A 26430-nucleotide genomic window follows, 5' to 3' on the forward strand; every position below is an offset into this window, starting at 1 on the left:
AGGTGTGATCCGTCAAGATCACACCTGATGGAGGAAAAGCCAGAAGTTGGGTCAGCCTGTACATGAGGAGCTATACCCAACAATGATCTAGCACCTTCAAGAAAATGACGGAATAATGTGGAGAATGGGGTGGCGGAGGCAAATGACCCCAGAATCTAAGCAGCTCCGAGAAAGGAAAGAAACAGGACCAACATAAGGGAGGGTGGTGACTCTATTTGGTGAAGATTACTTTGACTTCTAAAGCTTAATAGTCCCACCTTACAGCACTGGCTGCATCCTACTGAAGTATATCTGAGACTGTGAGATTGAGGAAGGTAGCCTGCAAGTCAAACTTGCTGAGGTCTTGTAGAGGGTATAAAGGAATGAGGGACTTCAGTTATGTGGGGAGACAAGAGAAGCTGCAATTGTTCTCCGAACTGCAAAGGTTAAGGGAAGATTTAATTCTGAGGAGTTTTAGTGAGACTAAATTAGGGGAAACTGTTCACACTGGCAGGAGGGTCAGTAACTAGAGAATACCGGAATTAGTAAAAGGACCAGAGAGGAGAAAGCAGCAACTTATTACTTTTCTTGAGCACACGACCTGAAGCTTGGTGAAAACGGATTCAATAATGCCTTTCAAAAGTGAATTATGCCGATTATAGACTGGTACAGCGCAGAAGGAAACCATTTTGCCCATCATGCCTAGTTGGCTGTTCGCTAGTTGTGCTCCCCCTGCTCTTTTCCAGGAAACCTGTAAATGTTTATCCTTCAAAGATTTATCAAATTCTCTTTCGAAAGTTGCAATTGAATCTGCATCCACCCATTTAGGCAGTGGATCCCAGATTACAGCAACTTGCTATTTTGGTTTTTTAAAAAAAAAGTTTCCTCATGTTGCCTCAAATCTGACTTCTGGAATGACAATGCATCAGGCATGAACAGTGCGAATGTGGAAGATTACAGGGATAAGGCAGGGGAGTGGGGCTTGGTGGGATGCTCTTTCAGAGATCCACTCGATGGTCCGAATAACCTCTTTCTTCTAAAGATACTGCGATTTTATTACTTGGAAAGGCAACACTAAAGCGGCATGATGGCGCAGTGGTTAGCACTGCTGCCTCACCACGCCGAGGACCCGGGATCGATTGTAGCCACCTAAAATGGCTGATTCCCGATTAATTTGGCCAAAACCCGATGTAAAATGGCTAACCGAAAAGGCTGATGGGAAAAACAGCCAACAGGGCACAAACGGACAGCTGCAGACAGAATAGTGTATTCGGCTCTGGGGACATCGGCCCAGATCGATACCTGCGACCATTAGCACATCAACACAGACATCTGCAGTTTAATCGGCTATCCCCGGGAACAATCGCAACATATTAGCAATTGAATGCCGATCCAGACCTCGCGGCACCAGCAGTGGCCGAGACAAAGAAAGGTGAACGACCACCCCCCGATCAAGGAATCGCCCCATTATTGGAGCATATCGAACCCAGTGATTGGGAACAAGTCCAATCACTTGGGGCCAGGGTCAAGGTCCGCCCCGAGGGGTGGGAGGCCCCTGGGACCTATAAAGGATAGGGGCCAAGTTCAGATCGACCCTTCTCTCCCTTCTTCTGCTCACAACCTTCGCAAGAACCATCGACCAGCAACCGTAAGTTTGACTCCAGCGATCGCTACCCGATAGAGACTCCTAGCCATCAACCTTTATCAGCCTTTGAATCCCGCAGGCCAGACCAAATTCGATAAGCCATTCGTTTTCCTGACCTGGTGGGCCATTCCCAAAAGTTAAGTATTGGCCAGTAGTGGTAGGTAGTGATATAGAAAGTAGGATTATTGTGTAAGTATTTATTGCTGTACATAATAAATGACCGTTGATTTTAATCTTACTAAGCGGTGTGCTGTCTTATTAATCATACCGCCACATGGTTCAAGCTGTAGTTATCAGAAAGATACCTGGCGACTCGTGAGCAAAGGTGACATAATTAGAGCTCATAAAACTAAGGCTAATAAGAGCAACAAATTGGCGACTCCGCCGGGACCCGAAATAGAAGTGGAAAACCACTCTGGGAGAACCCAAGAAATTTGAATTAGAAGTCCAATTGGAACAAAAAAAAACCCACAAGTGTTCAAGCGGTTCTGATTAATAATTCACAATTCGGAAGTGTGTGCCTGCATGCGTAACTAACAGGGTTATAAGGTAAAACTGATAGATTTTGTTGCGTCAAAACTGTCGGTAGCCGGTATTTTCGGAAATTAGCGCAAGCCGTACCCGCATCTACGACACCACCTTAGCCCTCTGTTCCAAATTCGAACAAAACAAGCAGATAAGAGAGATGGCCATGCAGGCAATGCAACGCCTCATGAATCCCGAAGAATTTGCGGTCGCAGCGAACAGCAGCATTAAAGTGGGACAGTGTCCCATTTGGGAAGTGGAAATACGGATATTTCTCCAGGGCAAAGGATGGCCCATGTGGAATGATTTCTGCAATAATGACGACTCGGGTCCCGGAAGTATAGGGCATACTTGGTGGGAGATCCATAAAAAGAGCTTCGCAAAAGCGCACAAGCCGATGGAAATTGTGTCCTGTCTGGCACAATTGCAAGGCACAGAGGAGGTCGTCAGGACGCTCCGGAAAAAAATACAAGGCATACATTGTATGAGTAAAATCGATGTATGCGACGTTGAGTGAGATCCATAAAAAGAGCTTCGCAAAAGCGCACAAGCCGATGGAAATTGTGTCCTGTCTGGCACAATTGCAAGGCACAGAGGAGGTCGTCAGGACGCTCCGGAAAGAAATAGAAGGCATACATTGTATGAGTAAAATCGATGTATGCGACGTTGAGAAAGAGAACCTGGAATTAAAAAGGAAATTAGCGGCAAAGGACGAAGAGGTGGCTGACGCCAAACGGGGTCACGAGTCTTGTCTGGCGCATTTGAGTAGTTTCCAGTCCCAGTATGAGAAGGCTTATCAGGACACGCAGCGCGCAGTCCTGGTAAAGAAGGAGACAGAGAAGCAGGTGGAGACGCTACAGAAGCAATGTAGTGATCTCAAGGCAGCCTTGAGAGCGCTCCACGCTGCAACCACGGAACAAAGGCAGAGCAGAGTACCATAGACCATGCGAAGTGCCGAAAGCAAATTGCAGACCTGCAATCACTGCTTTCTGTCCAAAAGGGATTCCAAGAAACCTTTGGGGAAAGTTTAGAACAGGAAGACGGCCCCGATTGGGAAGAATTGCAGGAGACAGCGCAGAGATATGTTCAGGGAACATGTGTGCAGGGAAAGCCCCAAAGGAGGAAAGCACCCCCACCCCGCACACAGCAGGTAGTTCAGGCTCCCATGAACCCTGTAACAACCCACCGCACAGCCACGGCAGACGAGGCGGAATTCCTATATTCCACCCCCCTCACAGTGACCCAATTACGGGACGCGTGTGCGAAAATCACACCGTTCCTCCCCGCTTCAGACCCACCATTTCTTTGCCACCGTCAAACACCAGGCGACCTTGTACGGCCTGGATGAGAAAGAGCAGGTAAAGCTCATGGTCCTAAGCTTAGACCCATCGGTAGCTGCAGCCCTTCCCGACCCACAGAACGTAGGAGGAGGCACCCTTGCAGAAATGCATATCGTGATCCTAGATGCGATCGGGTATAACCGGGGTGACCCCGTGGATGGCCTAAATAAGTGCAGACAGAAGAAGTCTGAACACCCCACGGCATTCGCAGGACGCTTGTTGATTCACTTTTAAGCTGTTTTCGGAAACGTAGGCCGTGCCCATTTGTCCCCAGACAATATGGCCAAATGGACCCGCGCCCTTATCTCCCATGCCACAGAAGCAGGACAGAATGCCTGTAGTAATTATGACCCCTCGGAGGAGGCTCATAATGAGAAGTGGGTGGTAAAAAGATTGTCCCGCGTTTGGGAACAGTCTGCTCACAATAAACCTGCCGTTAAAACCCCCGAGAAAAGCAAGCCGCCGCAGACGTGCAGGCAGTAAGAACCATTCTTCACAACCCCGCCTGGGTAAACGAGGGAAAGAGCAGCCCCCCAGCAAAACCGCAAGAATGCTACAACTGTGGACAGTTGGGACATTTTGCCAAAGAGTGCAATGCCCCTAAAAAACCACAGAGAGCCCAACAGACAGGCACTCTCAGTAAGAAAAAGGCAGAGCCCATACATAGCGTTAGCGTCCGGCCGGATCAGACAGACTTGACCAGAACGGACTGACTGTGTACAGGCTCCCCCAGTTGGGTCTGCGATACCCTTTGGGATAGGTCAGGACGACCCGTAGTCGCAGCGAAAATTTGGGGACAGCCGATCGAGCTTCTCTGGGACACAGGAGGGTCCCGCACCACCTTAAATTCCTCCACCCTTAGTCAGGACACGTGGCCCACTACAGCCACTATCACCCTCAGCGGCTTCACAGGCCACTCACAGCAGGGACACATCACAGCCCCTGTACCCATCCAAATCGGAACCATTAACACCAAACACCCCGTAGTTTTAGTCGACCTGTCCCAAACAGCAGAACACATATTGGGAATCGACTTTATGAATTCCCACCACCTATCTTTTGATCCAGTCAACCAGTGTGTCTGGAAGATGGCGAAATCCGCTAGAGCCCCCGCAACGCTCAACATTGGGGACTTTATGAACAAAATTAGCGCAGTAGGCAAGTTTTGGTTCAACCCCACCACACTCGGCAAAGACCGACAGGTTAGGGCAGTCCTGCAAAAGAACAGGGCAGCATTCGCGACCCACAAGCATGACTGTGGACGGATGACTGGCTCCGTACAAATAACAGGACTGGACCCTAGACCCCAAAAGCAGTATGGATTCCCCCTAGAAGCAGAGGGAGAAATCCTAAAGGTTATAGAAAGCTTATTAGAGCAGGACGTCCTAAGATCGGTCGCCTCAACTAACAATGCCCCGATTTGGCCAGTAAGAAAGCCCGACGGATCATGGCGCTTGACCATTGATTATCGGGAACTCAATAAAGTCTCGCCCGCAGCAGCCCCCACCGTAGCAACAAGTCCCGAGACCATGTTCAAACAGGGACTCCATGTCCGATATTTCACGGTTTTGGACGTCAGTAATGGATTCTGGTCCATTCCATTGGCAAAGGCATGCCAGTATAAATTTGCCTTCACTTTCAGAGTGCAGCAGTACACGTGGACGTGCCTGCCACAAGGATTCCACAACTCCCCCTCCATTTTCCACCGACAGCTGGCAAATGGACTAGCGAAATTTTCTCGCCCCAAATGTCTAGTACAGTATGTAGATGATCTACTACTGCAGACAGACACAAAGGAAGAGCACATTGAGCTTCTGTCTGATCTCCTGGAATTACTACATTCCATTGGATGTAAAGTCAACCCCAAAAAGGTCCAGATATTGGAAGAGAAAGTGGTATATTTGGGTACTATTATCACACACGGCAAACGTGAGATCGAGCACAAAATAATTGACTCGATCGCTAAATTGCCCCTTCCCCAAAACGTTTCAGCCCTCCGGTCGTTTTTAGGACTGGTTGGCTACTGCCGAAACCACATCGACGGTTTCGACAGCAAGGCAGCGCCCCTCTCAGACCTCCTAAAGAAGGGAGCCCCCTGGGAGTGGCTTCCGCAGCATACGGATGATGTGGAATCATTAAAACAGGCGCTCATAGCCGCCCCCGCACTACAAGTTCCCGACCCGCTTTCCCCTTTTGCCATAGAGGTAGCGACCACAGACCGCACCCTTTCAGCCGTGCTCCTGCAGGAACAGCACGACCAGTTAAGACCCGTGGCTTATGCCTCCCGAATTTTAGATGCTGTGGAGCAGGGATTCTCAGCCTGTGAGAGGCACCTGCTCGCAGTTTTCTGGGCAGTCCAGTACTTTTCGTACATTACCGGACTGAACCCCATCACCATTTTGACCGAGCACACCCCCACCCAACTTTTACTGGACGGACGACTTAAAGACGGTACCGTAGGCCAAATCCGCGCTGCTAGGTGGACCCTTCTCTTACAAGGATGGGACATCACAGTCAAACGGACCAAGACTCACACATACTTAGCGGACAATTTACAGTACCCCAGAACCCCCCACGAGTGTGAAATCTCGCCCCACCATAATACAGGCCCCTTTATAGCTAAAACACCCCCCAGAAAACTAGCCACTCCATCTCAGAGCCCCCCTCACCCGGAAATGTAAAAGCCGACGCACTGGCTAAGGCAGGATCCAGACATGGGTACTTTTGGAAGCCCCCTGAAAGCGCCCCAGTGAGTGCAGTTCAGGTCACGCAGACTAGGATCGAAGATCTAGTAGAGGCCCAGAAGCAGGATAGCGCTCTCACTGAGATCGTGAAAGGGAAGTTTCCAGCCGCATACGAGAGGTACAGAAATACAATAACCACACATGACGGTGTGGTGTTAAAGGACACCCTTCATGTAGTTCCTGAGCAGGATAGGAACCAATTAATTTGTTTATTCCATGATGGTCATGGACACCAGGGAATCGATCCCACCGCAGCCCACCTCAAACAGCTTTGTTGGTGGCCAAGTCTCAAGGAAGATGTATCCCATTACTTTGAGAATTGCCTCATCTGCGCACAGAACAACCCACATAGATATGCCAAAAAGGCACAACTCAGCCACACCCGACCCGTTAACGGCCCCTGGACTAACCTCCAGATTGATTTTATAGGTCCATTGCCCCCTTGCAGGAATGGCTATAAATATGTTCTGGTGGTCATAGACACTTTTACAAAGTGGGTGAAAGCATTTCCAGCCCGCACCAACAGCGCGAAAACCACAGCCAAGATCCTAACACACCACATCTTTACAAGATGGGGACTCCCCCGCAGTATTGAATCGGACCAAGGTTCTCACTTTACGGGACGAGTCATGCAGAACGTCCTCACGATATTTGGCATAACCCAAAAATTTCACATTACGTACCACCCACAGTCGAGTGGTATAGTGGAGCGCATGAATCGTACCCTAAAAACCACCCTTAGAAAAATGGTCCAGCAAAACAACACCACTTGGGATTCTGTCCTCCCCTTTGCGCTGATGTTTTTGCGTAACACTGTTTCCACCTCCACAGGTTACACCCCACACACCCTCATGACCGGACGCCCCATGAAAGGGACAGAATACTTGTTCGGTTTAGACCTGACCAGCCCTGAAGTTACGGCCCTCACCCACGAGAAAGCCGTTGAGCAATTAGTTGCGAATGTAAAAACGGCTCAGTTAGCAGCCGCAGTTAAATTGGTCACCAAAAGGAAACAGAGCAAGGCCTGTTTTGATAAGGCAGTACATGCAACGGAGTATGATATAGGACAACAAGTGATGTCTGTGTATAACCCCAGCACATTCCTGTCTCCGAAATACTCGGGTCTGTACTCCATTACGGATAAAGTAAGCCCATCGGTATATAAAATCAAATACCCAAATGGTAAGACTGCGTGGTTTCACGTAAACCAGTTAAAGGCTTATGGAGCCCAGTCAAACCACGCCCACCACGTCATGCTTGATGCAGCAGACCACACCCCGCCCACAGCCAACGTAACCAGACCAACCCCCACCATGTCCAGCCCAGACACGGACTCGCCCTCGACTCCACCCCCAAAATCTACACTTCGCCCCGGAACGCCCACAGACTGTAGCAGCAGAGACAGCGACTGTGACTCTGACGATAGCCACAGCACGCCTCCCTACTATCCCCATACAACCGGACCCACGCCCAGCGACTCCGATTTCGACTCCAGTGATCCCTTCATGATCACTTTCCTAAACAAACCACACCACCGACCACCGAACCACACGGACTACCCCGACTTTGTCCCCACACAACTCGACGAAACTCATTGGCACCGCGACAACTCCTACAGACTCATCCGAAACGACGAAAGCAACCCCAACTCACACCACGCAGCCCTCTCAACATTAATTCACTCCAGAATTTGGCACCCGGGAGAAGGGGACGACCTCGAGTCGGACCGCCAACCCCTTTGTGACCCTGTTCGCAACAGAGAACTGAGGTGTCCACATGATTTAAAGGAGTCACTTGGGAGAAGTGTTGTCGTTCCTGATGGAACCTGCAGGATGTTTTATGTTGTTCGTATGTTTGTTTCAGTGTTGTTCGTCCGACAGGAGAATTTTTTTTTCCACCCGCTTCTTCAGCGGTACCAACTTGTCCACAGATACCTGGTCAACAGACCAGACGCTTGTTCAGCGGAACTAGCTTATCTGCAGAACCTGGTCAGCAGACCACACGCTCGTTCAGAGGAACTAGCTTCTCGTCAGACGCCCGTTCTGATTTGAGGGTAGAATCACAGCAGCAACCTCACCATGATGACTACATTTTTGCCCGTTCTTGTCGGTTGCTCAGGCAGTGGAGGAACGGCGTGAGACCGCCCTGCCTGGGGACCCCCCCCCGTTGGTCAAACATGCTTGGGTAGGGGAGATATGACATTGGTAGCTGTCCTACCCGGGGACTCCATCCAAATCTTATCTGTCGCGGCCCATACGCACCTCATTTGACATTTTCATTTCAAAAAGTGTTTTTTTTTTTTTTGTTGTTTTTTTTTTGCGACATTTAGGTTGCTGCCATATGCTATTTACATCCTAGAACATTGGGATGGTAAATCAGCACTGGTCCCTCACTGGGAAGTGTGCCGTGTCCTAAAATTTGTTTTGAAAAAAAAATGAGGTCACACAGTGACCAATTTTAAGGGTATAATTGGCCCCAAAAAAGGACAGACACACTAACATACCAAGGTAGTTACAGATACTATGCTTGTTTTAGAGAACTCCAGAAGCTCCAGGACCGGAGAAAACAGAGAACACAAAGAAACAAAAAGAAAGAGGACAGCCATGAGGACTTCTTTCATCGTGCTCAACATTTTTTTTACGAACATTTGGTTGCGCGGGAACGCGGACCCCATTACTCCAAACCTCCCTGCCGTTAATGTTTCACTGCCCCGCAGTACCCAAAGCCCAGTCACCAGCGACACTGCATCTTCCTGGTGTGACAGGTTCATAACCTGGTACTCCATGTCTTACGTAATTGAAGCACTGTTAGCATTGGCGATACTCTGCTGTGCAGTGCAGACTATGCGCCTCCGCAAATGGAGAAGGAGAGCGTACCGCGCTCGAACCCCGGTATATCGGATCCGATCCCCTATATTCGGGTATGACCAGACCCCCGACCCCCGCGACCTATAATACAATAATAAAGAACATGCACTTGTGTTTTTCTGTAAATAAAAAATGTACAAAACCTCCAGACACACAAAAATGTATGATCCTGAGCTTGACTGCCAAGCCAGGAAAGAGTATATTGAATGTTATGATTGTTGTATGTTTTAGAAAGATAGGATAATGCAATGTTTGATGAGTATAGTGTATTTAGGTAAAATTAGAGGTTCCAAGTTTTTATTTTGTAGATGCATGCCCCTGCCTGACATAGCGCCCTTAGAATTGTTTAGGTAAAATTTTTGTGCATAGCGAGGGTCAGAGTAGTGGCCATGTGGGAGGTGCCACCCCCCCCCCCCCGGTCAGGGAACGGAAAGGACAAAATTTAGGTGATCCTTCATGCTTCGCGTTAGGATCACAAGTAGGGAATGTAGCCACCTAAAATGGCTGATTCCCGATTAATTTGGCCAAAACCCGGTGTGAAAAGGCTGATGGGAAAAGCAGCCAACAGGGCACAAACGGACAGCTGCAGACAGAATAGTGTATTCGGCTCTGGGGACATCGGACCAGATCGATACCTGCGACCATTAGCACATCAACACAGACATCTGCAGTTTAATCGGCTATCCCCGGGAACAATTGCAACATATTAGCAATTGAATGCCGATCCAGACCTCGTGGCACCAGCAGTGGCCGAGACAAAGAAAGGTGAACGACCACCCCCGATCAAGGAATCGCCCCATTATTGGAGCATATCGAACCCAGTGATTGGGAACAAGTCCAATCACTTGGGACCAGGATCAAGGTCCGCTCCGAGAGGCGGGAGGCCCCTGGGACCTATAAAGGATAGGGGCCAAGTTCAGATCGACCCTTCTCTCCCTTCTTCTGCTCACAACCTTCGCAAGAACCATCGACCAGCAACCGTAAGTTTGACTCCAGCGATCGCTACCCGATAGAGACTCCTAGCCATCAACCTGTATCAGCCTTTGAATCCCGCAGGCCAGACCAAATTCGATAAGCAATTCGTTTCCCTGACCTGGTGGGCCATTCCCAAAAGTTAAGTATTGGCCAGTAGTGGTAGGTAGTGATATAGAAAGTAGGATTATTGTGTAAGTATTTATTGCTGTACATAATAAATGACCGTTGATTTTAATCTTACTAAGCGGTGTGCTGTCTTATTAACCATAACTACAGCTTGACCCACGTGGCGGTATCAGAAAGATACCTGGCAACTTGTGAGCAAAGGTGACATAATTAGAGCTAATAAAACGAAGGCTAATAAGAGCAACACGATCCTGGCCCCGGGTAACTGTCCGTGTGGAGTTTGCGCACACTCCCTGCATCTGCGTGGGTCTCACCCCCACAACCCAAAAGATGTGCAGGGTAGGTGGATTGGCCATATCTTTAAATTGCCCCTTAATTGGGGAAAAAAAGGAAAGGCAAAACTTGCAGGGATATGTTCAAGATAATTCTAAAATTGGCATGAGACTGATGGATCCAGAGTGTTTGTTTATCCATACTGTAGGATCAACCTCAAACTGAACATTTGAATACCGTTTTATAATGGGGAAATATACAGTGTAGGTTCTGATGTGCACTCCTGTCCTTTGAGACACACATGAGAAGAAGAGGTGATTTAATTTGAAGTTACAGCTCTGTGTTACTTGCCAGTGTATTTCTTCATAGCTTTCCCTGAGGGAATGAATATCCACCTCCGTGTCCAGCTCACTTATACAGCACTCCTCCCAAATCTCATTTCACATCAGAGTTGGTGTCGGAGCCTAGATTGGGCCGGTTGTTACTTGACCTGAACCCCTACCACTCTTACTTGGCTGTTGCCTGAAACCCTGCCTCTCCCTTCTTGGCTATTGCTTCCTATTTTGTTAATTCTTATTTTGCCCACACGCGCGTCTCTAACCCACAGCGGGCTCTAGTTGAATCCATTGGTCACTTTTACATCGTGGTTTCTCCTGGATTTGTTATCACAGTTCAGTGGTGGTAAGTGATGCAAGAAGAAACAGCAGCAGTGTGTGGAAAAGTGGCTATTTGCCTGCCTCAATCTTTTCATCAGCAGTGTGACCCCACAGAAACCAGCACAAATGGATACAAACACTCAGCTTGCATTGTGCATTGGATCTTGATGTGTAAATGTGGAGTAAATTGATCGTTGCTTGTCTCGCTGAAGTTTGGCAAGGAAGGTTTTTGGTGTTTAAGTTGCTTCATTAATGATTGGCCAAGTTTTAGAGCATTCTTAAATTGTTTTGATACGAGAAACTGCATTTCTGCAACTCACTGGGTGACTTTGCACACTGAGAAGATCCCAAGTTCATTCGTGGATCTATATCTAAATGAGCTATGTGTGTGTGTGCGCGCACCCGTGCATGTCTGTCTGCCCTGTGGTTTTCAACGATGATGGACCTTGCTGTGGTGGTCACCTCAGTAAAGTGTTAAAACTAATTCCAGTGCAAAGCATGAGGTAACTGATGGTGTCTTTTTACCACAACACAGTCTGTTAGAATAGATTTAACTTGGATGTGTGAACCATACAGGTACAGCAGAGAAGACCCAACAAAGGCAAAGTGAGAATCTGTGACTAGTTTAGCAGATAACATAAAAAGAAATACAAATGTTGCTTAGAAAGTTTGAAATAGGAAAAAGATAGTTCAAAGGAAAGGCTGGGCCAACTATGGACCAAAGAGGAGATTTGTTTTTCAAAGACTGAGGTACTAACGAGCATTTTCCACCTGGGTTCACGAGAGAAAATGGTTGCTGCCAATGTAGCAGTAAAGGAGGAGGCATTGGTGATATTGGTTAGGATCAAAATGGGTAAAGAAGAGGTACTTTAAAAGATTGGCAGTTCTCAAAGTAGATGAGTCACTTGGTCTGGATAGAATGCATCCTAGGTTACTGAGGGGAGTAAGGAGACTCCAGTTGCAATTTCCCAATCCTGTGATATCGAAGTGGTGTCAGAGGACAAGACGATTGCAAATGGCAGACTTTTTAAAGAAATAGGAGGGAGGTAAACCCTACAACTATAGGCCAGTCAGCTTAACATTGATGATGGGGATCGTTTGGAGACTGTAATCAGGACAAAATTGAAGTCTGCACCGGTTTGTTCAAGAAAAAGATTTTTTCGCGTTGTCAACTTGATTTTGTGTGCCTGGTTTATAAGGTTTTTGACAAAGTACTGCATAATAGACCTGTTGGCAAAATTAAAGCCCATAAGATTAAAGGGAAGGTTGCAGTGCGGGTACGCAACTGACTCGATGTCCGAAAACAGACAATAATCATAGAATACCTACAGTACAGAAGGAGGCTGTTCTGCCCATTGGGCATGCACCAACCCTCCGAAAGAGCGCTCTATCCCTTCTAGCCCATGCAGCTGTCCCGTCCCCGTAACCCCACCTAACCTTGGCACTAAGGGGCAATTTATCATGGCCAATCCACCTAACCTGCATGTCTTTGGACTGTGGGAGGAAACTGGGAGAAAGTGCAAACACCACACAGTCACCCAAGGTCTGAATCGAATCCAGGTCCCTGGCGCGGTGAGGCAGCAGTGCTAACCACTGTGTCATCCTTTGATGGAATAGTTTTTTCAGGCTAGAGGGAAGTATAAAGTGATGCCACCGGGGTTTGGTTTTAGGACCATTGGACATTTTGACGATTAATGCCCTCCATTGGGTATATGTCAAAGGTTAAAGATGACACAGAACTCAAATGCAGTAAACAGTGAGGAGGCTATGGAGAGACTGGTGAATTGAGCAGACTATTGGCAGGTGAAATTTAACACACGAGTGTGAAGCGATAATTGTTAGCAAAGATGAGAGGTAATATGAACAAAATGATGCAATTTTAAAGAGGGTATATGCACCTAAATCTTTAGATGGTAGAGATAGTTGAGAAATCTGTTTAAAAACACATGGAAGTCTTGGGCTTTATTAATAAAAACATGCAGTACACATGCAAGAAAGTTGCGCTCAACCGATTAGAACACCGGTTTGATTTATTTAGAGTAATGTGTTCAATCCCGAGCACCGTCGTCTAGGGCAGTGTTCTTCAAACTTTTTTTCCGGGAACCCACTTTTACCAACCGGCCGACCTTCGCGACCCAACCCGGCCGACCTTCGCGACCCAACCCGGCCGACCTTCGCGACCCAACCCGGCCGACCTTCGCGACCCAACCCGGCCGACCTTGGCGACCCACGCCGGCCGACCTGAGCGCCCCACCATTTTCTCTTGCCTTGTTTGCTGCTGATAAAAATGGAGGAAATGGTTTTGGGTCCCTTTGGCCCTCGTACGCGCTCCTCCAATGGAACCTGTTGGATGAAGGTGAAGCCTTCTGGTGTTGGAAAGTATGGAGTCTCCATCTGTCCAAAGTTCTGCATTTTTTTCCTATAAAATTTTATCAAATAAAACCCCCCCTGAATTTGTAAAACAAAAAGCTGCGACCGTTTAAAAAAAAAAAAAAAAATAGCGGCAGCACTGCGCATGCGCATAGTTTTGCGCATGCGCACCGATGATCGTGCGCGCATGTGCAATGCGGCTGAATTTTTTTAACATGTTCGCGGCCATTTTAAAGGCCACTTGCAGCCGGCGTTATTAAAAGCCGGCTGCTGCGCGGGGATTTGCGCGATCGGGAGCACCGCGAAGGACGGCTCCGCGACCCTCCCGACACCCGCCCGCGACCCACCCGCGGGTCGCGCCCCCGAGTTTGAAGAACACTGGTCTAGGGGAGGCTGTCAATGTCTTGGAGAGAATGCAGAAAAGATTTACTTGAATGGTACCAGGGATGAGGGACTTCATTTATTTTGAGAGACTGGAGAATCTTAGCTTGTTCCCCTTAGAGCAAAGACGGTGAAGAGGGGATTTCATAGAGGTGTTTGAAATCATGACCGGTTTTGATAGAGTAAATAAAGAGAGACTACGTCCGGTTGGAGATGCACTTGTAACCAAAGACTGGATTTCTAAAGTGAGCAAGGGGTTCAGAGGTGAAGAAACTATTTCTGAGTTTTGTTTAAATGTTTATTTGTCAACAATTCACTCACGAAGCAGGTCTGGAACTGGGACCTGAACCAGTGGAGGGTTCCAGCTGGCGTGTCATCAATCTGATGGTGCTCTTTATCATACAGTCCGAGTTTTCCACTCTTGGGAATTGCAGATTTTAATCCATTCGCGCTCTCATTCTTGCCTACTTTCCCTCTTTTGTCCTCAGGGCAGTTAAAGAGAAGCCCAAACTACAGAGTGTAGCCGGGAAGAGCACCCAGTCGGCACCTATTCAGCATTCCTTCCTCACCGATGTGTCTGATGTGAAAAATATGGAGAGGGGATTGCTCAGCCTTCTAACCGACTTCCACTCTGGAAAGCTTCAAGCGTTTGGTAAACGGATCTTTTTGTGTGATTCTTCTTCAAAGTGCAAGCTGGGTTGGGTTTTACTACTTGCTTTTTAACTTGACCTGCTCTTCCCTGAAGGTGCAAGTGGAGTTGAGCTCTGTTCAGCTGGAACCTCGCTGGAAACTACCCTCGTCTGATCAGATTGTTTGTGTATATGGTAATGTGTCCAACATACCCCATCCTACTCCTTGGTCTGTATCAGGATATGGCTCCAGCAACACTTTATCTTGATGGTGATGACTGTTGTCCTTTTGCTGGTGAGCCGTCGTTAAGGCCACTCCCGTTTTCTCCCAGCATGCGTACGCTCAGCGATTTTCCAGCTAGGTCTCTGGATTAATCCTGGAAGCACAGGCACTGTGGCTGAACAGATGTAGTATACTTGGATTCTCAAAAGGCCTCCGCATAATAGACTCCTGACTAAGAGCATAACATGTGGATTCAGAGGACGAGTAGAAAAATAGATAGCAAAAAGTAACTAGAAGGCAGAGGTAAGGTAATTTGTTCGGCTAGCAGAAAGTGGGAGCCAGTATTCCATAGGAAAGGGTACTGGGATCACTCTTGTTCATTTTTCACAATTAATTAATTTGATCCCACTCGTCAGGCAATTCCAGTTTCTAATGTTTCTGTTTTTCCGTTCTTTGCGCTCCCCCGCTCTGACTCTTGGGCGCTTGCTTGTTTTCTTGGGTGTCGTAGGCAACGAGTGTTCCATTGAACAGATGGAGCACGTGCGTGAGATGCAAGAGAAGCTCGCTCGCCTGCACTTTGACCTCTACAGCGACCTCGACGAGCCAGAGGAGGAACAGGGGAACGTAGCTCGGGACGTGCACCTGGACAAGTTGCTAACTAACGTAAGTCTCGTTGAGGAGTGGCCTAATCCACCGAGTTTGAAATGTTACCGTCATGCGGTTGAAAGGAGCGGGATGAAAATAAATAAAGCCCTTGCTGCTACAGTCCCCTGGTAGCCCAGCTGATTGATCCACTGAATCACAGAACCTGCAAGGTCACAGGTTTAACAGGACTAACTGCCTCAGCGACCGGATTGCTGCAATTGACATCAGTGTCCTTAAACTAGGGAAGGGGATGAATCTTGCAGGGTTCCTTTTCCGAGGCACGATGGAGTATTGCTACCAGAATGAGTTGTTTGTTTTATCCACTTCCCAGTTTCTCTAGTACAGTGCAGACAATTGGCATAAAAACGCAACTGGCTCATTCTTGGTGAAGGAAGCCTAGTCCGGGCCTATATGTGACTGCTGTCCCACATCTATGTGATTGCCTCTCATGTGCCCTCGGATGTGTCCAAGCAAACCACTCGCTTGTATCAACCACTCGCGCTGCAGTGGTTGAAGACTGCCACCTCAGGACGACTAGGGATGGGCAGTAAATGCTGGCAACGCCCGCACAATGAATTTTCATAAAGACAAGCCTCCGCTATTCTCCAGTCACAGCTCCAGCTGCTTTCTCAACCACAGCCATGTTTGTGTTGTATGAGCTTTCCGAGATTCCCACCTGTGCTCCGACAGCACTGGGAAATAGCCCGGTTCCTCTTTCATAGAATTTACAGTGCAGAAGGAGGCCATTCGGCCCATCGAGTCTGCACCGGCTCTTGGAAAGAGCACCCTACCCCAAGGTCAACACCTCCACCCTATCCCAGTAACCCCACCCAACACTAAGGGCAATTTTGGACACTAAGGGCAATTTATCATGGCCAATCCACCTAACCTGCACATCTTTGGACTGTGGGAGGAGACCGGAGCACCCGGAGGAAACCCACGCACACACGGGGAGGATGTGCAGACTCCGCACAGACAGTGACCCAAGCCGGAATCGAACCTGGGACCCTGGAGCTGTGAAGCAATTGTTGCTAACCACAATGCTACCGTGCATACCTTGCATGCACTGAAGAGGTCACATTTCACTCGTGCTCTTGAGTCCTTTGTAAAGTTTAGCCAGTCAGGATGCAGTCATTCCGAATCCTGTGGTCAGACCTTTGTTTTTCTTTTCTCTCTCGCAGTTGGAGGAGCTGAGCTCTTCGATGTATCCTTTATTGCATGTGTTGAAATACGTTGAGAAATAACGCAGCAGAACCGCACGAATGATGTCCAGGGCCTTTCTATAGCACCTTTCATGGCCTCAGGATGTCACAGGGCACTTTCAGTTCTTTTATACTCTTTAAGGGGCAGTTTCTATCATAAACAAGATCCCACAGACAACTGTGTAATGATAAACCTATATAATTTGTTTATAGAATAAGCATGAGCTTAGAATCTGTACTCCATGGCTTCCTTCCCCCCCAAAATGGACCTTCTCCTGATGTCTCCCCCCCCACCCCAACCCCAGTGATATTTAATTTATTCTCTTTTCCTCTCTGCTCTGTGATATCCACGTGCTATCCAAGTTTAACGATGAGGCAGTCTGCTCAACAACCCTGATCTGTAATGCAGCTAGACCAACTGAGGCAAAGGAAAACTTGATGCTTTGCACCCCTGCTCGATGGGAATCCGTGCTGCAGATTTGAATCGGAGTGCTGGTGCTCACACTACGGAGATGGGTCAGGGGCTTGTTTGAGGTGTTGGGCATCAGATCCAATCTGAAGAGGGGATACGGGGGGGAGGGGGGGGGGGCAGCGCAGTGATTAGCACTGCTGCCTCACAGCACCAGGGACCCCTGTTCAATTCCGGCCTTGGTTGACTGTGTGAGTGGAGTTTGCATGTCCTCCCTATATCTGCGTGAGTTTCGTTCGGGAGCTCCAGTTTTCTCCCATAGTCCAAAAAGGTGCAGGCTAGGTGGATTGGCCATGGTAAGTGCAAAAGATGTGAAGGTGGGTGGGATTGTAGGGATGGGATTGGGTGGGATGTGGGCTCGGGTGAGTGTTCTGTCGGAGGGATAGTGCAGACTTGATGGGACAAATGACCTTCCTTATGCACTGTAGGGATTCTATGGACTGTGTAATGGGGACTGGGCTGAGGACCGGGAAGCTGAATCAGATTGGGGTGGTGGGGAAAATGGGATATGGCCGAGTTGTACACTTTTACCTTGTTGGCTGATCGTCAGACCCAATGTTAACAGAGAAAGCAAATCCTGGGACCAGAGCTGTATTGCTGCTTCCATTCTTCTGACCCAGGATCTGATTGGAGTTAAGATACAGACCAGCCACGAGTGGGAGGCCTGGCTCAAGGGGCTGAATGGCCTACTCTCATTCGTCTCATTGGCTCCTCTTATTGAAGGGGCCATGATACCAAATGGTAAGCGAAGATGTCTATATAGACGTCCAAGCTGGGGAAGGAATGTGAAACATTGAACTATTGGTTATATTCACCCTTAACCCACCATTTATTTCAGTCAAAAGCTAAATCTGGCAGATAATCAAGATGTCCCAAGAGCATCCACCTCCTGAAGAATGGGTGGGAATTCTATGCGGAACACCATGCAAATACTGATGCACAATAGCAGTCGATGAGGAAATTGCAGCATGGTGCCTCTTTACTGTGGACATTGTTCTCTGGATCTGCTCTTTTGCACTTAATACTTCTCACTGGGGGTTCTGGAAGCCACTTTTGTGAAGATCAGAGCAGTTCCCATGGATTATTACCGCTGTTGCTTTGCTGGTCTTTGCGCCTCTCAACATTTCACCCAGAAGAGCAACTGTTCTCAGACTCGTGTGTTTTGCAAGAATGGGATGAATCAGTTGTATAATAACCGATTGTTGTGCTTAACTGTCTGGTGTACTTGGCAATGTTCCTCCTTGATTTTTTTTTTCTGGAGTGGTTGCTGGATGAAATCTGCTGGTGTGGGAGGAAGTGTTCCACCTCCGGGGAAATACCGAGCAGGTCTCTGATAGTAGCATTAATGGACAATGCTGGTGGGCTTCCGGAGAAAGTCTGGGTACATTTGTGACCGGGAAATGAAGTAGCACTGGGCTGGAATGGTTTCCATTGTCAACTGCGAGGATTTTCACTTGGTTTGAGGCGGTCTTGTTTTGGGAGGATGCTGTTGAACTATTTTTCTTCCCTCACTGTGGTCTAAACCATTCCACAGAGCGCTGCATCTACTGGTGGGAGCCCACTGGGGGACTGCCATTTTACCTCCTGACAGACCGCATCCCAACCTAGTTGTGGCCTCCCAAGTGTGGCTGCTTTTCTCCTGCTGACCTGCACGTGTAGAGCAGCCGCCCAGCCGCGTGGCAGGGCCAACGCTGGCTCTCTTGGCTTCTCCTTGCTCACTGCGGCTGCAGCCATGGAGAATGTGTCCCAGTTGAATTGGTGCTCCGACACGGCACCGTGAGCTTTCCCGTGCGGTGGCTGGGCAGGGCACGTGGGGAGGGAAGGAGGGAGAAACCATTCTGAGCAATTGGTGAACGATTCTCTTAAATCCCATTACCTGAAACCAAACTCGTTGTCAGGCCACCACCGGACTCGACAGATCCTTATTCTTTGTCAGGTACTTTGCCATGTACTGATTATGGGTTTAACTGACGGTGCAATTTATTTAGATGACTGCTGTTATAGTGAAAAGGTTCTAGAGGAAATGGGAAAGAAATCAAAATCGTGAGATCCCTGATTGAAATCATTAAGCTCCCAACAAGTGGAAGGACAGTTTTGTTTTTAAGGACTGTCTTGTTTTAAAATGTTAACCTGCTAGCCTCTTCTGTGTTAATAAGGAATTCCTGGCAAAGTCTCTCTAACACTGTCCTTGATCATGCTGCTAAGCTGGAGGGCACTTTGTATGGGAGTGAAGAGAAGGTGACTCGCTCTCTGCTTTTCTTTCCTCCTCCTGCTGCTCATCCCCGTAAAGGGGAGTTTGTGAGACCCCTGCGGAAAGTGTGAGACTCCTGCGGAAAGTGTAAGGGTACAGGAGAGGGGTGAGCCCCACGAGCGGCCTGCCTCCTGGCCCGCTGGTGCTCATTGGCACCTTCCAGAGAACGGGCTGAATTAATCCAGTGGTTTGCTGGGGCAGAAGTCTCGATTTTTCTCTCGCTCCATTCATCACCATGCTTTACTGAGCTTGGGGACCAATCATGCCCAGCAGCGCGCACATGCTGTTGGTGTGACAGTGCAATCCAAGCTTTATTGCACATTACTGTGTTTACAATTCATGCAAGTGCAATTGTGGAAGACTCTCACCTGCTTGGCCTGTTCAAGAGACAAAGTGTGTTTGTGGTGTTTGTGCACTGATTTGTGTAGTATTTTTCAAATGTGCCGCCTATTTTATTTGGAAGTGCAGTGTGAAGCAGTTTTATTTTAATTTTCTGTCCGGTGATCCTCTGAGTTGGGGAAGTTGTCCAATCTCGAGCAATCCTGACTGGAGGTCACCTGGCAGATTGACCACTGCCAGTCTTGAGTTCAGCCTGGCCAATGAAAGGTCCTGACTTTTCAAAGTGAAGCACGTTGCTTGCTACTCCCTCGTCACAAGTTAGACATGACGAGGAGAGGTAATGATTGCCAGTCTACTAGCTGGGCGAGGCAGGGAATGGGGTCTGACCCATGCAGCACTGCTCACACTGGTTTGATTCTTGTGCATTCTCGCTGTCTGTATGCTGTAGGCTCATACCAGATTATTGCATAATGAAGCATTAAAATTAAATGTGTTTGACTCTCCTTTTTGAGTTTCATCTTTGGCTCCTGTGTCTCCACCCAGTTCACGAGGCCAAACCATCACTTTGTTGTTACCAGGTGCAGCATGTAGGTCAAACAACAACTTATATGATGCCCTTAGTCATGCTCAAGAAAGTTGCTGGAACACTGGCATGCAAAATATATAACCAAAGCCTCATAGTCTTGTCTTTTCTCAACCTGGATGCTGCACGTCCTACTCTGTATTTACAACATTTTCTCTTATCTCTGATCCTTGCAGGTTTAAATTTGGTAGGCTTTGTAGTTTTCAAGTGGCAGACACTTTGACTTGGGTCATGGAGCAGTGCATTTATTCTTCCACCTGGTATAATATTCTGGTCCTTGTATGGTATCCAATGCCTTATCAAGAGCAACAATTGGAGAAATTTGAGACTAATATGAATAACCCTGCTAAAGCTTTTCATCTTGCATTCATCAGCACAAACACAAGAATGCCAAATTTCTAATCGCAGCCCCTTTATACAACAGGAGAAAAGGGTGGTGATTGATAAGTTGACTCTGGCTGAGGTGTTGCTATGGCGAAAGCAACAGGGAACTGTAGGCTCTCCAAGCTCTTGGGTAATTTCTAAAGAGGCACAAGGTTTGAACATATTCCTTTTCTTTGCAGAGAATGGATCTCTTCCATGGATATATGTCACTTCTAGCAAGTGTAAATGAGCCCCGTTATGAGCTCGACTATTTTGGTTGCTAGTGTCGCTATTGCCGCACTTGGGATTGTTCAGTAAGTGCTGCCCAATCACAGACTCTCATCTAATTTTGTTTTGGGTTTTGCGAGGTTTTAGGCTGGTTGAGTATGGTCCGTACTCTGCCTATTACTAGTAGGAACATGCTGTTTGATTCGATCATCCAATTGTTGGGACAGACTCATTAGTCATATTTCTTTGAAAATATATCTTATTGAGGTGTGACATATCTTCTCTCTTCTCCCCCCCCGCCCCCCCCCCCCCCCCCCGCCCCCCCCCATCCCCACATCTCAAATGTTTTCGAAGAAGTTGATGAACGGCTGCCATCTCCGGGCAAGCCCCTCCACAGACCCCTTCAAGGCAAACTTTATCTTCTCCAGCCTGAGGAACTCTGCTAAGTCACTCACTCAAACACCCGGTTTCAGCGGTTCCGAGCCCACCATTCCAATAAGATCTGTGTCCGGGCTACCAGGGGGACATGTGGACATGATTCACGGGCCCACCTGTGCACCGCCCCTACCTATCCTCCACCCCTTAAAAACACCTGCTCATCTAGGCCACAGTTAAGCTGTGGACCAGCTTAAATTGTATAAGGCTCAACCTGGTACATGACAACACATTGACTTTCCTTAAAGCCTCCTCCCACAACCCAGCCTCCAACTCCCACCCCAGCTCTTCCTCCCACTTACGCTTCACTATCCTTATTGGGACTTCCGACACTGCCCTCATCTACTCCTGTTTTTGACACCACCTTATCCTGTAGCCCCTGGGGCGACAGGTGTGGGGGAAGGTCGGCACCTGCTTCCTAATAAAATCCCTCACCTGCAAATACCGGAACCCATTCCCGCTGGGCAGCTCAAATTCCTCCACCGACCCCTCCAACCTCAAGAAGTTGCTGACCCCTCCCCTCTTCCTAACCATGGCTATATTTGCTGCCCAATAATAATTCCACAAGTTTGGAGGAGCCAATGCGCCCCCCCCCCCCTCCGAGCCCACTCCGGCAGCGCCGTCATAATGACTCATTGGTGATAGTAATGTAACAAGCATATGTGGATATCACAGTACACTTATTACACTTAGCAAAGTTAATCTACATTAGATATGCAATGGATATTTGCCAGGTAACACTTTTTGGGAGGTCGAAGACGTAATGAAGGTATAAACTCAATAGAAAGGCACTCGAGGGGTTGCCAGGGTCATAAATCATTCTGCTCATTGTGTCTGCCAGCTATCTAAAAGAGATATCTGATTAGTCCCACTGCATTGTTCTTTAAGCTTTAGCACAAGTGCTGAGTCGTCGGTGGAGGGGTATGACCCTCGTCTCGGGTACAAGCGAGAGGTCGCGGGTTTGAATCCTGGCCGAGCCTCTCGCCAAGGGAGACATTATCATTTGTTTGCGGTGCAGACGGCAGGGTTGATTTATAATGGGCAGCACGGTAGCACAGTGGTTAATACTGTTGCTTCATAGGGCAGCATGCTGGCATAGTGGGTTAGCCCTGCTGCCTCACGGCGCCGAGGTCCCAGGTTCGATCACGGCTCTGGTTCACTGTCCGTGTGGAGTTTGCACATTCTCCCCGTGTTTGCGTGGGTTTCGCCCCCACAACCCAAAAGATGTGCAGGGTAGGTGGATTGGCCACGCTAAATTGCCCCTTCATTGGAAAAAATGAATTGGGCACTCTAAATTTTTTTTTAAAAATACTGTTGCTTCACAGTGTCAGGGTCCCAGGTTCGATTCCCGGCTTGGGTCACTGTCTGTGTGGAGTCTGCACGTTCTCCCCGTGTCTGCGTGGGTTTCCTCCGGGTGCTCCGGTTTCCTACCACAAGTCCCGAAAGATGTGCTGTTCGGTAGTTTGGACGTTCTGAACTCTCCCTCAGTGTACCCGACCAGGCGCCGGAATGTGGCGACTAGGGGCTTTTCACAGTAACTTCATTGCAGTGTGAATGGAACCCTACTTGCGACAATAATAAAGATCATTATTATTTACCCATAGCTCTGCAAATTTTCCCCTTTTAAATATCTAATCCTCCAGAAGTGAGTGAACTGGCAACTAAAGTAAAACAAAAGGGCAAAGGGTATTTTGTGTTTTATAAATAGAAGAGCGTAGAAAGGAGGGTATCGTCAGTTTCGCATTGCAAATAAGCAGTTTTGCATATTTGATTACAGAAAGGAATTTTAAATCACTGACAACTTGCAGCATAGATTCACCAGAAGGATGTTTGGGATGGGGAAACGACTTACAGGGGAAGAGATTGCTTATACCGAGCCTGCTTCCACTGAAGGTAAAACCTATCCTCTGAAGTTTCTGTCGGCTCATCGATAGCCCCCAAGTTTTCCAGCAGTATTACAAGACTTGTAACATTTTGGGAGTGCTGTGCCCAGTTTAGGTTTCCACATTGAAAAAAGGATATCGAGGTGCTGCCGAAGGCCGAATGATTTGCAAGGGTCTTATCAGTACAAGATCTGCGAGCTTGTACCATTCAGAAAAGATCAAACAGCTTGGACTCTTTTCTGGAAAGGAGGAATCTGAGAGGAGACCTAATTCATAGAATCCCTACAGTGCTGAAGGAGGTCATTCAGCCCGTCGAGTCTGCACCCTACCGAGGCCCAGTCCCCTGCCCACCCAGCCCTATGCCCTGTTACCTAACCTGCACATCCCTGGACACTAAGGAGCAATTTGGCATAGCCAACCCACCTAAACTGTACATCTTAGTACTGTGGGAGGAAACCGGAGCATCTGGAAGTGCTCCACGCAGACACTGGCGCTGTGAGGCAGCAGTGCTGCCTGGATAGAGTGGACATGAAGAGGATGTTTCCACTTGTAGGAAAAACTAGAACCAGAGGGCACAATCTCCGACAAAAGGGACGATCCTTTAAAACCGAGATGAAGAGGAATTTCTTCAGCCAGTGGGTGGTGAATCTGTGGAACTCTTTGCCGCAGAAGGTTGTGGAGGCCAAATCACAGTGTCTTTCAGAGAGAGATAGATAGGTTCTTGATTAATAAGGGGATCAGGGGTTATGGGGAGAAGGCAGGAGAATGGGGGAGAAACATTTCAGCCATGATTGAATGGCAGAGCAGACTCTATGGGCCGAGTGGCCTAATTCTGTTCCTGTGTCTTATGGAGTGCAATAATTTCACTTGTGTAGTAGTCCAAATTTAGGGGTCAGGAATAAATCCAGTAAATTCATATGAATCAGGAGCAGGAGTCGCCCACTTGGCATCTTGAGCCTGCTCCACCATTCAATAAGACCATGGCTGATCTCATTGTAAATACAACTGCACATTGCTGCCTACCCCAACAACCTTTCACCCCTTTGCTAATCAAGAATCTGTCCACTTCTGCCTTTGAAGACATTCAAAGACTCTACCTCAACCACCTTTTTGAGGGAAGAGAATTCCAAAGCCTCACAGCCCTCTGAGAGGAAAAACATTTCCTCACCTGGGTCTTAAACGGGCAGCCCCTTATTTTAAAATAGTAGCCCCAAGTTCTAGATTCTCCGACAAGAGGAAGCACTTTCCATATCCACCATGTCCAGCCCCCTCTGGACCTTGGGAATTCAGGGGAAAATTATTTACCAAGTGGTGCGAATATGGACCTCGCTCGTTGGGAGTGAACAGGAAAGGGAAGCTAGATATACAAGGGGCAATGGGTTTTCCTGATTGGGTTAGATGAAGAGGAGGCTCATAGAACATAGAACAATACAGCGCAGTACAGGCCCTTCGACCCACGATGTTGCACCGAAACAAAAGCCATCTAACCTACACTATGCCATTATCATCCATATGTTTATCCAATAAACTTTTAAATGCCTTCAATGTTGGCGAGTTCACTACTGTAGCAGGTAGGGCATTCCATGGCCTCACTACTCTTTGCGTAAAGAACCTACCTCTGACCTCTGTCCTATATCTATTACCCCTCAGTTTAAAGTTATGTCCCCTCGTGCCAGCCATTTCCATCCGCGGGAGAAGGCTCTCACTGTCCACCCTATCCAACCCCCTGATCATTTTGTATGCCTCTATTAAGTCTCCTCTTAACCTTCTTCTCTCCAACGAAAACAACCTCAAGTCCATCAGCCTTTCCTCATAAGATTTTCCCTCCATACCAGGCAACATCCTGGTAAATCTCCTCTGCACCCGCTCCAAAGCCTCCACGTCCTTCCGATAATGCGGTGACCAGAACTGTACGCAATACTCCAAATGCGGCCGTACCAGAGTTCTGTACAGCTGCAACATGACCTCCCGACTCCGGAACTCAATCCCTCTACCAATAAAGGCCAACACTCCATAGGCCTTCTTCACAACCCTATCAACCTGGGTGGCAACTTTCAGGGATCTATGTACATGGACACCTAGATCCCTCTGCTCATCCACACTTTCAAGAACTTTACCATTAGCCAAATATTCCGCATTCCTGTTATTCCTTCCAAAGTGAATCACCTCACACTTCTCTACATTAAATTCCATTTGCCACCTCTCAGCCCAGCTCTGCAGCTTATCTATATCCCTCTGTAACCTGCTACATCCTTCCACACTATCGACAACACCACCGACTTTAGTATCGTCTGCAAATTTACTCACCCACCCTTCTGCGCCTTCCTCTAGGTCATTGATAAAAATGACAAACAGCAACGGCCCCAGAACAGATCCTTGTGGTACTCCACTTGTGACTGTACTCCATTCTGAACATTTCCCATCAACCACCACCCTCTGTCTTCTTTCAGCTAGCCAATTTCTGATCCACATCTCTAAATCACCCTCAATCCCCAGCCTCCGTATTTTCTGCAATAGCCTACCGTGGGGAACCTTATCAAACGCTTTGCTGAAATCCATATACACCACATCAACTGCTCTACCCTCATCTACCTGTTCAGTCACCTTCTCAAAGAACTCAATAAGGTTTGTGAGGCATGACCTACCCTTCACAAAGCCATGCTGACTATCCCTGATCATATTATTCCTATCTAGATGATTATAAATCTTGTCTCTTATAATCCCCTCCAAGACTTTACCCACTACAGACGTGAGGCTCACCGGTCTATAGTTGCCGGGGTTGTCTCTGCTCCCCTTTTTGAACAAAGGGACCACATTTGCTGTCCTCCAGTCCTCTGGCACTATTCCTGTAGCCAATGATGACATAAAAATCAAAGCCAAAGGTCCAGCAATCTCTTCCCTGGCCTCCCAGAGAATCCTAGGATAAATCCCATCAGGTCCCGGGGACTTATCTATTTTCAGCCTGTCCAGAATTGCCAACACCTCTTCCCTTCGTACCTCAATGCCATCTATTCTATTAGCCTGGGGCTCAGCATTCTCCTCCACAACATTATCTTTTTCCTGAGTGAATACTGACGAAAAATATTCATTTAGTATCTTGCCTATCTCTTCAGACTCTACACACAACTTCCCATCCCTGTCCTTGACTGGTCCTACTCTTTCCCTAGTCATTCGCTTATTCCTGACATACCTATAGAAAGCTTTTGGGTTTTCCTTGATCCTTCCTGCCAAATACTTCTCATGTCCCCTCCTTGCTCGTCTTAGCTCTCTCTTTAGATCCTTCCTCGCTACCTTGTAAC

The 26430-nt window shown here is 47.9% G+C and overlaps 1 protein-coding gene across 6 annotated transcripts in view; it reads left to right on the plus strand.

Moving 5' to 3' along the window:
- ccdc28a (coiled-coil domain containing 28A) overlaps positions 1-26430 on the plus strand; it is a 61258-nt gene that overhangs the window by 30061 nt on the left and 4767 nt on the right. For 3 of the 6 annotated variants that reach the window (XM_072513583.1, XM_072513559.1, XM_072513575.1), the window contains exons 3-5: positions 14370-14533; positions 15242-15396; positions 20786-20899. In XM_072513583.1, the coding sequence (XP_072369684.1) occupies positions 14370-14533; positions 15242-15396; positions 20786-20869 (403 nt within the window). In that variant the 3' untranslated portion in view covers positions 20870-20899. Of the gene's footprint in view, positions 1-14369; positions 14534-15241; positions 15397-16559; positions 16583-17887; positions 20143-20785; positions 20900-23025; positions 23142-26430 lie in introns of those variants that run through there. The other 3 variants (XR_011948645.1, XM_072513592.1, XM_072513602.1) reach the window with 3 other exon arrangements.

Source organism: Scyliorhinus torazame, chromosome 1 (genome assembly GCF_047496885.1).
Source record: "Scyliorhinus torazame isolate Kashiwa2021f chromosome 1, sScyTor2.1, whole genome shotgun sequence".
Classification (NCBI taxonomy): Eukaryota; Metazoa; Chordata; class Chondrichthyes; order Carcharhiniformes; family Scyliorhinidae; genus Scyliorhinus; species Scyliorhinus torazame.